The following is a 13,431-nucleotide window of genomic DNA, read 5'->3' on the forward strand; positions in this document are numbered from 1 at the left end:
TATTTTCTGAAGTTTAACTCAGTTATTAATTATTTGTATTTCTATTATTTAAACAAACGAGTTTAGATTTGGGCAGTGAGGTATTTGTGCTCTTGAACACACCGTGAACGGACGTCGTTGCCCATAATGCATCACTAAAAGATAGAGAAGCGTCCAAGGCATATGGTCCAAGGTACAAACAGTTCCTCCTGAGAAAAATTCTTAATGGCTGGTGAATTAATGTAAAAAGCTTCGTCTGACACAGAAAAGTACTTCGTGTGCGGGTCGTGTTTCATCTCAGAGGAGTTGGACGCTTCTGCTTTCAGCGCTACAAAACTAGCTTGTTTTTCAGCAGGTAACATGACAGCAGCTTAAACTTGGCTTCACCGTACAGCCCCGACAGTAAAAGGCTGCAGGCCTGTCTTCAGCTAGCTGTAGGAAGTTACGTTAGTTGATTTAAACAGCGATAGACTTGTTTACAATGATAGACAAAATAAAGTATCCTACAGTATGGTAGACCTCTGTGTGGAGGCGGTTGATTCAAAGGAAGCCGTTTTTAAAGCCTTTTGAGATGCAGTGGTGGGAGGCAAATTTGTTTTTCATGACTTCTGGACAGTTGCTGCCACTGTGATTTACTTTAAAGTCTGTAATGTGGCACAGGGTAAGTTACAAAAATCATGACAGCTTGTGCACATAAATGCTTCAAAATAAAAGTAAAAATAGAAACAGTCTTACCAACAATTACTGAAAGATGTATTAGTAAAATCTACCTTTTTGTTGAATTTAAATATCTGACATCCTTGATTTAAAAAGCTAGCTTCACCAAACTGACGCAGAGGGTTATTGTATTGCATGGTGTTTCTGCTATTTTGTGCAACTCCTGCTTTTACAGACCAGTCATTTACTACATTCAGAATCAGAATCACAATCAGTTTTATTGCCAGGTATGTGTACACATACGGGGAATTTGACTCAGGAATGTACATTGCTCACAATGTGCTTACTTATACAATAATAATATAATAATAATAATAAAATAAAATCAGACACAAACTACAGAGCAGACAACACTAATATACACACTATGAACAAATAGTGCAGTAATCAGAGTGCAAAGGATGCAAGAGTAAACTATTCTCATTATGTACATGTTGAAGGTGGATATGATAAACATGTACATTGTGGTTATGGTAATGCCCGTTTTGATTGCATCTGTTTGACATGCAGCATGGCAGAGCCACAGAGAAAAGGAGAGCTGCTGCCCGAAGATGTTGGTACAGACGACTGCCTGACTTCGTACACATACATCTACAGTCCAGATTTACTAAAGTATGCATTTGAATGGGTGTTTTTAAATATATTTCCCATTGGCTGGTGTGAACGTATGGCTTTACTGCATTCACACAGTTTGTCTGTAAAGAAATGTTGTTGACATTCTTGTTACTGTAATAACTACATGAAGAGAGCTATGAAAGGTGTGCACTTTGTTTTTCAGAGATCAGGTTGCTTTTATCACAGGGGGTGGATCTGGAATTGGACTTAGGATAGCAGAAATCTTCATGAGGTGAGAAGATTAATAAGTAAGTAAATAGTGAATAAAGTTGATTTAGTAAACTTTCACAGAGCAAGGTCACAAAGTGCTTCACAAAACCAGACTACCTTGCAGAAATATCTATATTTAGTCAAATTTTCATTATCTGTGCATGTATAGTAAGGATAAATCTGTAACATGTATAATCAATGGTCTGTCAGCATTATGTCATTAACAGTACTCTAAAACAGTAAGATGTGTGAGTGAGATAGTATGTAGGTGCCCTTTAAACCTTCTGGTTGTGTTATCTGACAGTCAGACTTTCATCATCTTTCTTGTGTGACAAAGTTGAAATACTTCAATAATTTAATCATGCCGCAGAAATTATTTATCTTTTATCACAATAAGCTGCACATCTTGTAACTGTATCTGTTGGTGTCCCTGTTGCTCTCATTTTGTGTGCCTGTGGCCTTTTATCACATGTTGACATGGTTGTATTCAGTCTCCTGTCCCTCAGTCCTACCTGTTTCGTCATGAGTTACTAATTCCATGTATCGTCCTATCAGTGCTATTTGATATTACTATTTTACTACATAATCATGTTCCAGTCAACACAATGTGCTCTTTAGTGTTGTCTCTTTTTCTTTCCACATTGTTGTATTTCTGGGTTTTCTTTCAGGCATGGCTGTGACACAGTGATTGCAAGCAGGAACTTGGACAAGCTCAAAGAGGTTATTCCTCCTACATCATTTCCACAATACTAAATTAAATACATTGCGCTCTAACTAAATGTTAATGTGTTGGCCTCATGTCTCCCTAGGCGGCTAAAAAGCTGTGTGCTGTGTCGGGACGCCGCTGTCTCCCTTTGTGTATAGACGTGAGGCAGCCTGAGAGCATCACAGCTGCTGTGGATGAGACACTGAAAGAGTTGGGCCGCATAGACATCCTCATAAACAGTACGTGACCTCTTGGAAACAGGCCTAAAAATATGGCTTTGCGCTAATGATTTCTGAGTTTGTAGTATTTCGCCATCATTACACATTGCATCCTGCCAACATAGCTGACACATTGAAAATGACACCTTCATACGAATAAAGGTGTGTGAAGGGGGGAAAAATGCAAATGTACAGTACTGTGCAGAAGTTTTTGGCAGGTGTGGGAAAAATGCTGTAAAGTAAGAATGCTTTCAAAAATAGGCATGTTTATATTACATAGATTATATTTATCAATTAACAAAATGCTGAGTGAGTGAACAAAGTGTGAAACCTTTTGGTTTAATCATCAACATTTCTGATGCTGCATCTATCTTTATCTTCTATCTTTGCACCCTAGTCCTCTCTGTTACATCACAACAAGATTATAAAATTTAATATCATCTCTTTGAGGAGATCTGTCTTTCGTTGATGAATTTATAGCTTTAATGAAGCCTTTATAAAATCTTATCCAATCTTGCATAGGATTTTGGTTCTGCTGTGTGTCATAATTTTGGCTTTGGTTAAAGTCACTGTGCTGTTTTTGACAGACGCTGCTGGAAACTTCCTCTGCCCGGCTGCCTCTCTCACCTTCAATGCCTTCAAGACAGTGATGGAGATAGACACTATGGGTACATTCAACACCAGCAAGGTGGTTTATGAGAAGTGGTTTCAGGTACAGCACACTTTTCTGTATATGTGACACAATATTTCTTAGGTCCAAGTGAAGGAGCCATAAGTTAGTTGTTCATTACCCCATAGCACAGAAAGAATGATAGTACTGTATCTGCAGGAACATAATTGGGTTATTGATCAGTAACTTTCCGGAAGAAATCATTCTCTGCAATTCACTCTGGTCACCAAAAGAGGGCAGTAAAGATCACAGATTACTGAATGCCTTGTCATCTCTTGAAGGGGTATAAACTACTGCCAATGTGTTCTGAAGCCGATTTGATTATTTACTCATTGCATCGATTTTGAGTCTCCACCATTTTTGTGCGCAGAATCACGGTGGCAACATAGTCAACATCTCTGCAACGCTCGGCTACAAGGGACAGGGCCTCCAGGTGCATGCTGGCTCTGCTAAGGCTGCAAATGGTAAGAGCTTTTTTACTGTTGTGTGACGACATTTGAAAGCGAATATAATGACTCAATGTTGCCTCTCCCATCCCCAGATGCCATGACCAAGCACCTGGCTGTGGAGTGGGGGCCCAGTGGAGTGAGAGTCAATACAGTGGCTCCAGGTCCTGTCTCTGGCACAGAGGGCTTCCGCAGACTAAGTAAAGATTTACCACATTACCACATATTGACAAACTGTCTAATTTATGGGCTATACATTTAACAACCAATAAATGGTTAAAATGTCCAGTTGCTACACAAAGTGGTAGTAGTATGAACGTAAACTTGACCAAAGCAACCTAAACATTGACGATTCAGATGTATGAAAAAAATACCCTCTATAAATTATAATACATTCACGAGGACTTATTTGGAACATGATGTATGGTGCCAGTGAAGGGGTACTTGAGCGCATCTGACAGAGTAAGGCTAAAACACAACCACTGATGTACAGTATAACAGAGTAAGTAAGAGGATCTGAGCATGAATTTATTTTTTATTTTTAATCCCCCAGGTGGTCCCGCAGGGGAGGCTGCTGGTGTGTTCCAGTCCATTCCTTTGCAGCGAGTAGGCAACAAGACAGAGATGGCCCACTGCACTCTCTTCTTGGCCAGCCAGGCCTCCTCCTATGTGACTGGTGCCATCCTGGTAGCGGATGGTGGGGCGTGGCTGACCTCAGCCAACAACGTCTCCGTGCTGTTGGGTATAGCCTCCTCTAAATCTGCTAAACTCTGAACAGGCGCTCCCCTGACCTCCTCCTGACCCAGGTCTGTAGGAGGAGGCGCAGCTTGAGGTCCATGACTAAGAATGTGTGCTGTACATTGTGTCATCTCAGATTTATACTGCTTCCTAACATACAGTGAGCAGTCTCTAGTGGATGAAGCAAAAAATTGTCCAGATATATATGTCGCAGCCCAAGGAGGGGTCGATTTTTTTGGGGGGGGACGAACCTTTTTTGGCACCGCTTATCATTTCTCCCCCTGCAAATGAGTCAGTGTCTTAAGTTATTTTTTCATAATTATTAAATATTAATATTCTTTCATAATAAAAAAAAATCCTAATATTTTACTCATTTCCTCAGCTAAAATAACACATTTTTGTGATTTGCACTCTGTGATATTTTACATAGGCTTACAATTATATAGGCAATTGGAAAGAGCGATAACCTTGTAAATGAGTCTCTTATCGTCTATATTGACTGCTGACTAGAGAGGAAATGGAAACATCAAGGACGTCAGAGTCAATTTTGACCAATGAAAATAGGTTGGAGGTGGAGCACGTGTGTGAAAAATATAACCAGGGCGCTTAGCCTGTTTGCCGATGCATGGAGCAGGTTAGGATATCATCATTGGGGAAACTGTCTGATGTTTGCTAGTAAAGAAGCGGTGTGTTAAAGATAGAATAATGACAGGAATACAGTATAACCCATATTAATCCACATGTCTCTCTCATTTTCTTTCAGGTTATTGGTCATCTGAAAAGAAAAGAGAAAAGTAAATGCTATTCCAGGAACAAAAGAGTCAGTGTATTTATAACTTCTTTCAGCCAATGTTGCCTTAAGATTGTGTTGTTAATTGAAAAAAACACTAACATAACCTGTATTGCATATGTTTGCAATCTTAATAATGGATCAAATTCATGGATTTATCACCCTTTACAGTGCTGTGTATTGTCATTATACATTTCATGTATAGTTATGTTTATCACGTGCCATTTTATGTGATTTTTCATTCCCTTTCATTTATTGGTGAACATTTTTATAATTACTGTTAATTGTGATTACTGTTTGCAAGAATTTTGTTTCTTGTGCTAGCGTACAAAAAACTTTATTGGAGGTTGGTTTGTACCCATAGGAAGGAACAGATGCAAATCAGGTAGATTCAATTAGTGGTTCCTTACCTAGGGGTCGGGGCCCCACATCTGAGGGGTCACAAGTTGATTAAAGAAAAAAATAAAAATAAAATTAAACATATTACTGTTACACAAAAGTTTTTCAGACTTGTTTTTACTTTGGATACTTTGAATTCTTCAGGCGCCTTGAAATCTTATAAATGTAAGCATTTTAGGAGAAAATAATAGTGAGAATTCTGTCACAGTTACCCAGAGCAGAGCACCTTTATAAAATACACTACATTCAAATAATTAAAAGGAAAAGCAACAAACATCTTAACATTTGTGAAGCTGGAACCATGAAATGTTTTTGCATGAAAAATTAACTAAATGATCAAAATATACTGTTGGATAGTTTAATTTATAACAAAACATCATATTTTATAAACTCTTCATATATTTTGTGTGTCAAAAGCTTAATAGTAGCTACTAAAGCTGTCAGATAAATATAGTGAAGTAAAAAGTACAGCATCTCCCGCTGAGATGCAGTGGAGTAGAAGTAGAACGTGGCATGAAAAGAAAATACTCAAGTAAAGTATCCCAAATTTGTACTTAAGTACAGTACTTGAGAAAATGCTTAGTTACTGTCCAGCACTGCTAGATTATGATTTGTTCTAAAGGATTACAAGCCACAAAGGTTGGGATTGATTGACCAAAACAAGAATCAGCAATTGCAAGCCTGAAGAAAACCACTTTAAGTCAGATGGGGGCACCAAAACACCACCATTATTTTCTCAAAATAATAAATCTTGTCTGTCTGCTGGAGTTCTTCAACTATGTGATATTGGTTTATTATTATTGTATCTTTGCTGAGTAATTAAAGCTTACAGAAACCGTACTTTACCCTGCTGAAGTGTCACTGAGCAAGACACCCGTCCTGTCAGCTGAAAGCTCCTTTTGCTGACCCTGAACTTTGACCTTTGCGTGAAGGGGTGCTTGCCTGAAATTCTGCCATTCTGGGACATATGAGAGCAGGACAATGTCTGACTATTAGCCATGGGGATTGTGCACAAACACAAATCACAAGGCCCCAATTGGTAACTGCTTTAAAGCCGATGATACTGCGGGGTGTTTTGTACGCTTGCGTGAAACGTCAGTGGTGTGTATGCGGCTGGAGGAGGAGGAGAAGAAGAAGGATGGGACACTGCTGATGCTGATGCGAGAGCTTTCACTGTCTGTGGTCAACATCGGTGGACTGACTGCCAAACGATGGAGCTTTTTTGCTTTATTCATTACTCTTTCGGTGTCATTGTGGGTTTCGACGAGGGACGCTGTGACAGATGTGTTTTCTGAGACGAGAATAACAGAAGAATTTGAGGAGGAAAGATCGGTTTCGTCTCGTCACTCGTCTGGCCTGTCTTGTTACTGACACAGGTGGATTGCCGCTGGAAAACGGCATCGAAATGAAAACATAATCTTGGAGTATCACAGAGGCGTCCATTTCCGTAGTTACCTCTTAAACCTGGAGCTACCATCTGTTTCAATTTGATCGCGAGAGATAGAAGCTGGGTTGTTTGGCGTGTTAGCTAGCTAATAGGCTAATTTCGTTAGCTAGTCAGTTAGCTTCCCTGGCCAATGGCACGAAAGACGTGGGATGCTCGAAGGAGGAGTTAAAGGTAGTTGCTAGCATAAAGTCATTGGAAAGGTTTGTCAGTCTGTTATATTTAGTAAACCGCCGTGTAATGAGAGGGTTGGCATTATAGCTAGAGGACAGTTTAGGTTTGAGTAACGTCAACACTGGCCGCGTCGTTTCCATCGCTGCACTGGCTCCTCAGCAAATTAGCTCGCCGTGGATAACATTAAGATAATCGGCTAAGAGAGATAATGTTGACAAACACCGGCGACCTAACGCGTTAAATTGTATTTGTTTGAAATTGGCTCACAAGCAAAGATGCTGTCGCACGTTTTTGTCAGTTCAGTCCTGAGACTTTTGCCAGCTTTCAGGTCGAAGTGAAGCATGTTGAGGCTGGATATGCTGAAGCTGAAACATTTGGCAACAAACAGGAGCGGAGCTGCCGCGACAGAAAGGGACATAGTGAGTCAGAACACATCAGCATCAGCAAAGGCAGAGAAATGAATATGAATTTTGAGTTTAGGTAACGCTTGTAGAGATGTGGAAGGCAACCCCTGAAGTATTAACAAATACAATTTATTAATCCGTTTCCTGAGTGAAATTATTTAGACATCTACCTTAGTAAAGTCTAGTCATACTCTTACCTTATACAAGTATTTATAAAATCACATTACATTCCAGCATTTTTTTAAAAGTCAGAGGTAGACAATGCTTCCACACATTAATTTAACGATTTCATTGAAGATGTGTAGTGCCATTTGAAAGCATGGCATTGAAACTGAAGAACTGGATCTTGACGACAGCAGTGAGATAAAGCGTCACCGGCTTTCTCAAGTTTGCAAAGTGGAACAGCCAGTTTAAATGGAGCCGACAGTTCTTTCTGGCCCTTTGGGGCACACACAGTGGGAGTCAGAACAGCCATTTCCTCTTGGATTTCACACGCTGGATTCAGACAATGGAGGTGTGCTCTGTCCCAACAAGAGTGGCCAGACAGGTTTGGATTTCAGAAATGGGGAACAGGATCGGACATCCCATCAAATTGAAAAAGACAATGTTTTCCAGGACAAGCATGTAGATTTGGACAAACTCATAAATATCTCTAACTTTTCTTATGAAGATTTGTTGTTTGAGGGAGATCAGTCCACTGTTTCCCAAGCGTCTCTCCACAGTCCTCATATAGAGGAATCGTCCCTCACAGAAAAAACTGAGGGACATGATGAAATGAGTGACGGTGCTTTGTCATTTCTGTTTTCTCCCAATCTTACTGATGTGATTGGTGAAAACTGTGGTTGTGAGGAACAGAGTCTGACACAGGAGGACCCTAATGAGAGCTCAAATGCCCTCAGTAAGCAGGCTGAGCTAATAAGTCTCAGTGTGCCGGTCTCTCCATCGAAGATTTCTGAGACCAACACAGGCGATCCATTTTTGTTGGTAGATCTCCTCTCAAATGAACACTCTTGTCTCCCCCCAGAGTCATCAGGTGAGTTAAACCCACAGGGTGTCTGTGAGGAGCTGGTAGACCTGTCACAAGAGGAGCAGGTGGGTCTTCCTCCCTCACAGAGCAGGGAGACTTTGTCACCTGAAACCAGAGACAAATGTTTATTCCCTGATCAGGTGACTGATCTGCCTGTAACCTGTAGCAGTACCCTGCAAGGTTTACCTGAGAACTGCCTCCCGCACAACCACATCACCACGCCACAGGACTGTTTCGAAGGGTCTGTGCCTTTGTTGGATTTAGAGGTTCCAGATTGTGATAGCAGTCTGAGCCTGTGCCCTGTCAGTCCTCCCTCTGTTATCTGCACAGGTGTGCCCTTAGCTTTATCAACAGAGGAGTCGGAGGTGGAACACGCAGGATCTACTGTAATTGGAAATGTGACTTCAGAACAACAAGGTGAGCATTACTCATTTTCTCTGGGTTTGTCGGCTGAACCTTCATCGCTGACGGTGCCTCTGGTTGAAGATGCCTTCATCCAGGGTGATTACACCAGTGAGAGTTACTCTGCAGAAAAGGAGTCGAAGGATTTGATGGAAGACAGGATTTGTTCCAAGCATCAGGAGAACGAAGCAGTGGCTTTGGATCTGTGCTTGACTGCAGATGAGGTCCACGACGAGGAAACCTGGGTCTTGAAACCTCAGGAGGGTGTACAGAACGGAAGCAATCCCAATCCGACAACAGAACAGAGGGAAGAGGGGAGGTTGACCGACTCTAACCAGCTTGAAGGGCCAGATTGTCAAGAAGTGGCTTCTTTTGATTTCTCAGTTCAGGACTTACACACTTCTTCTCCCGAGGCTGGATGGACTAGTGAGCAAACTGTGGAGACAATTTCCCTCTCTAAGATGGTGGTAGATGACTCACTGCCAATGGTCTCAGCTGCGAATACGAGGGAGGAAGATGTCTCCCCACTAAAAGCTGTGTTCGATGCTTTAGACCAAGATGGAGATGGCTTCGTTCGTATTGAGGAGTTCATGGAGTTTGCTGCTGCTTATGGGGCCGATCAGGTGAGGTGACTTAAATGTCTGTAGATTTTCTTTGATTTGAGCTTGCTGGGTAATGCATGCTGAGGGAAGTTCTGTGTTAAGGCATATAAAGCCTCATATGGGTAAATAATTTATTATTGATTTTCTGCAGAACCTCAGAGCGTCCTGAAAAAAGCCTGCCAGCTGAAATCCATCTGGTTGATGTCACTATGCCATCACCACTTTGCTAGCTGTATTTCAAGTTGTTTAGGATCTAAATCTATATGAAAATTACTATTGTTAGAATAGTATTGTGAATACAGTATGTTGTTTTCAAACTGGACCCCAATTATGAGTTGAAATGTTTTCATGATCTGCATCAGGTTCATGTTGCCCTGACATGTAATGCAGCGGCGGTAACATGACCTCTGCTTGGGGTTTCCTACAAAGCAGCTCTCAACATTAGATGGAAGATGGCTGGATTAGTTTGTCGTGTATATTTGGTGAGAGTTCAGGAACCAGGAGATTTGGGTTATCATCCAGATAAGTCAAGCATATTGGTTGTAATGAATTCTGTCAGGCCTGGTGTTCCTCCCATATGTCAAATGACAAACACCCATCGTCCCATTTGCATATCCTGTGGTTTGGGGATAATCTCTTGTCAAATGGCTGATGCGTCTCACTCCACGCTTGTGACCTTCATTCATTTGTTGCTTATGGCTGTTTGCGGCAGGCCTTCCATGCGTAGTTTGTCTTACTTGCGTTGAGTTAATGACTTAAATGAATGAACATTCTATATGATCCGCAAAAGGAAGAGTGGCTGTTAGCTTCTCATCAGTAAATCAGAATTTGACATTGCTTTTTTCCTGCGTGAAGTTACTGACTGTATTATCTAGATCCTTTTGAGTATGGTAGGTTTAGGTGTTTAAACAAAAGTCAAATTAAGAGTTTGACACAGGCCTGTACACGCTCTAGAGTAAAGATTAGTCAGTTTCTCTTCCTGTGAGATGTGCTGGTCTGAGTGCCGGTCTAAATGTTTACAAGAATCAGACTGAGCTTAATGTGATCACACCATTTGCAAATAACAGTAAAAGCATGGATGCAAACGATTATGTAACCTAACCAGTAACGGAAATAAGCATAACTGTCAAGTGTGCCCTGAAGAGCATGCATTAGATGTCTTCATTTACTTTAACTCCTTTTATTGGTCTCTATTTCTTCATGAAGCAGCAAGAATGATCTTGTTACACTTACAGTATATTTGTAATCCATTTTAAACACAAGTCCCTTCTTGTTTTTAAAATGTTGATTCAAGTATGAGGCGGATTCAGGCAAAAATAATAATTTTATATTAACCTTCTTAATTTAAACTCTTTTCTATGAACTTTGAATAAGGCCTTTGGGTCAGGATGAGTGCTTGTTGGTACACTATACACAGTGTGATGCTGGCTCACTAATGCTTTTTAATCCCTTATCTCCCAGTTCAAAGCGCTTCTATTGCCCCCGATCTGTCCTGTGTCTAGCCATAGGTATCTGTGGCTCCCCAGGCAGGGAATTGTGAAGGATTAAGAGTAAAATGTGTTTTCCTGAGTCAGAGGGACTCCATGGTTTGGGTGCTGTGCACAAACTGCCTATGACCTTGTTTTTAGGGAGCTTTTATCATGTCAGTCTGATGTAAATCAAGTCCACCTGTTGTTTTGCGAGGCAGTGCTAAAGGTAATACATTTACATGACAGTGGGAGTTGATTTTCTTTCATAGGTGTGGCCTGTTTTACTGTTCCATACTTTTTTGGTTTCTGGTGGAGTTGCACCTCCCAAGTATCTAGAGTCCAGCTGTTTCTTTTGGACCTTTGTTTCCTAGAGGTTTTTCTTGGACCAGATTGTGCAGATTGATGACTTGTGTGTCTTTCATTGTGTTTATCTGTCAGATATCTAGTTTCCCAGAGCTCCAGGAGCTAATTTGCTCTTACTGGAAACTCCTCTCAGATTTCTGTCCTTGTGATCAGAGAGAGCGAGAGACAGAGGTTTTGGCATGTTTGCCTTTCACATTTACAATAAGTAAGCAGGCAGCCAGACAGACTTATCTTCAGAATTCAAGTAATGTAATATAATGCTTGTAACATTTGCATTTGGCATTTGTTAGCTGAACTCAAGGATCAGTGGGAAAGTCAGGTCAGTCTAGTGCAGATTGTTTCTTTGCTGAGCTAGCGAATGGTTCACTCTTCTCATATCAGTTTGGATAATTGTGTGTTCTTATTTGAATAGGCTTTGCCCTGATATGTCCTTGTTTTTCAGTTATCTGGAGATGAAAGTGGTTTGAATAACCTCTATGCCTGAGCTGCTAAGATTAGTGACTTTTACTGTGGACCATGTTGGTAACACAAGTATTTTAGCTGTGTGGTTGAGAAAACCACAGGGCAATAGGTCACACTAATTCATAAGAACATCCATAAATAACACTTAAAAACAAATATGAAGTTAAGATTGCCTGTAGGGATGTATGTCAAGCTGAAGTGGGGTTAAGGGTTGCGCTCAGGATGTCACAGGGAGATGTTTTTAAAAGGAATTATTTGTCAGTGTGATAATAAAAGGTTTTTGTCTAAGTTGTTGTTTTTCATTGCATCTACACGCTTCACAGACTTTCTGCCAAGCTTATGTACAACAGGCATTCTTCACTAACATTATGTATTTATATTGTCATAGTTTAGTTGAGGGTTGGCAGCGGGCCTTGCATGCGTATTGGTATTATCCTGTACCGCTTTGAAAATATCCCAGCAGCCTGTCAAGAGACAGCAGGAAAGTATTCATGAGGCATTTGCATGCATGTTTGACTGGTGTTGGTATGCTGAGCATGCAAATTTTCTCCCCAGAATTATTCCAGGATATGATGGTGACCGTGTACATACACGCACACTGCATTGTGTGTGTGGTTTGAATATAAGCCAGAATACAGTTCATAGTGTCCAACTTTCAGACCTATTTCAAAAGCAATTATATGCTTACCCAAGGCATAGATGTTCCCTTATGAAGGCCCACCACTTGTTCTTTCATTATATTAATTTTCAAGCGCTGTCACTTTTCTTGGTGAGGCATCTTTTCCAGGAGAAGCATTTTGTGGTTGGTTGATTTGCAGTGGTTAGATGTGTCATGAAACCATTTCATTTACTGTTTCCTGATATTTCTTGACTGTGTTAGGCACACTTTAAAGTTGACCTACTGCTTTGCGTGTAGGTACCACTCTTACCTTTATGATGAATATCAGGAAAATAAGATGTGAAATGCCCTTCAGGCATGTGCTAAATCTGGGAATTCAGTTCAAAAGATCTTTCTAACCACCACTCACTGGTTTCAGTCACTGGTTTTGACCCTAATTGTGCACAAAAGCCATAGTGAGCTGCATTGTGGTCGAGTCTCTCTTGTCAGTCGACACTCCCAACCCTACTTTAGCCAGCCTCCCTCCCCTCACCCGCTGCTTTTATGTACTGCCCCTCTAATCCACATTGGAATGTCCCATGCCCCAAAACGTTCCCTCTCTTGAGTTCACTTTTATGTGTATGTGTGGTAATGTTTTATATCCAAAGATCAATCTGCTTTTTTTTTTTTCTTCATCATCTTATGCTAACCCACTAGGCAGATGATCATAGTTATCAGAGCTTTGTTTAGGAAATATTGTGAAATCCCCTCCAGGAAAGACTCTCACCAAAGGGTATTCTTCTCCACAGGGTTAAGCACAAAACAGCGGTCTGTGTGGAGGCGGTCAGGCGTGCCCCGGCACTGATTAGACACAAATAGAGGAAACAGAAAAACCACAGTGCCTTCATTGCTCCGCTAAGCCGTGCAGCTGACAGAGTTGCCTTTGAGTTTAGTCGTTATCTGCCTTGCCGCTGTCTCTCAGGGCTGTGTTTGTTAGG

The 13,431-nt window shown here is 40.9% G+C and overlaps 2 protein-coding genes across 7 annotated transcripts in view; both read left to right on the top strand.

Annotated features, from left to right (window-relative positions):
* The first annotated feature begins 126 nt into the window (after positions 1 to 126).
* decr2 (2,4-dienoyl CoA reductase 2, peroxisomal) lies at positions 127 to 5,588 on the top strand. 4 transcript variants are annotated; one of them, XM_046069884.1, is made up of 10 exons: positions 127 to 172; positions 1,207 to 1,308; positions 1,475 to 1,543; positions 2,190 to 2,241; positions 2,331 to 2,466; positions 3,033 to 3,157; positions 3,486 to 3,579; positions 3,657 to 3,761; positions 4,115 to 4,303; positions 5,063 to 5,588. In XM_046069884.1, exons 2-10 carry the CDS (start codon positions 1,208 to 1,210, stop codon positions 5,095 to 5,097), a joined length of 906 nt encoding a protein of 301 aa, XP_045925840.1. In that variant the 5' UTR covers positions 127 to 172; position 1,207; the 3' UTR covers positions 5,098 to 5,588. The 4 variants fall into 4 exon arrangements, with proteins under 4 accessions (XP_045925840.1, XP_045925842.1, XP_045925839.1 ...); XM_046069886.1 differs by lacking the exon at positions 127 to 172 and adding an exon at positions 179 to 334 and having other exon boundaries at positions 4,115 to 4,367; XM_046069883.1 differs by lacking the exon at positions 127 to 172 and adding an exon at positions 179 to 334.
* A 1,035-nt stretch (positions 5,589 to 6,623) lies between these two features.
* The window catches only part of rab11fip3 (RAB11 family interacting protein 3 (class II)), a 28,102-nt gene continuing 21,294 nt past the window's right edge, over positions 6,624 to 13,431 (top strand). The window contains exon 1 of one of the 3 annotated variants that reach the window (XM_046069882.1): positions 6,624 to 9,562. In XM_046069882.1, coding sequence (XP_045925838.1) covers positions 7,925 to 9,562 — 1,638 coding nt within the window. In that variant the 5' untranslated portion in view covers positions 6,624 to 7,924. The remainder of the gene's footprint in view (positions 9,563 to 13,431) is intronic. The other 2 variants (XM_046069878.1, XM_046069880.1) reach the window with 2 other exon arrangements.

The sequence above is a fragment of the Micropterus dolomieu genome, linkage group LG14, assembly GCF_021292245.1.
Source record: "Micropterus dolomieu isolate WLL.071019.BEF.003 ecotype Adirondacks linkage group LG14, ASM2129224v1, whole genome shotgun sequence".
Taxonomy (NCBI): Eukaryota; Metazoa; Chordata; class Actinopteri; order Centrarchiformes; family Centrarchidae; genus Micropterus; species Micropterus dolomieu.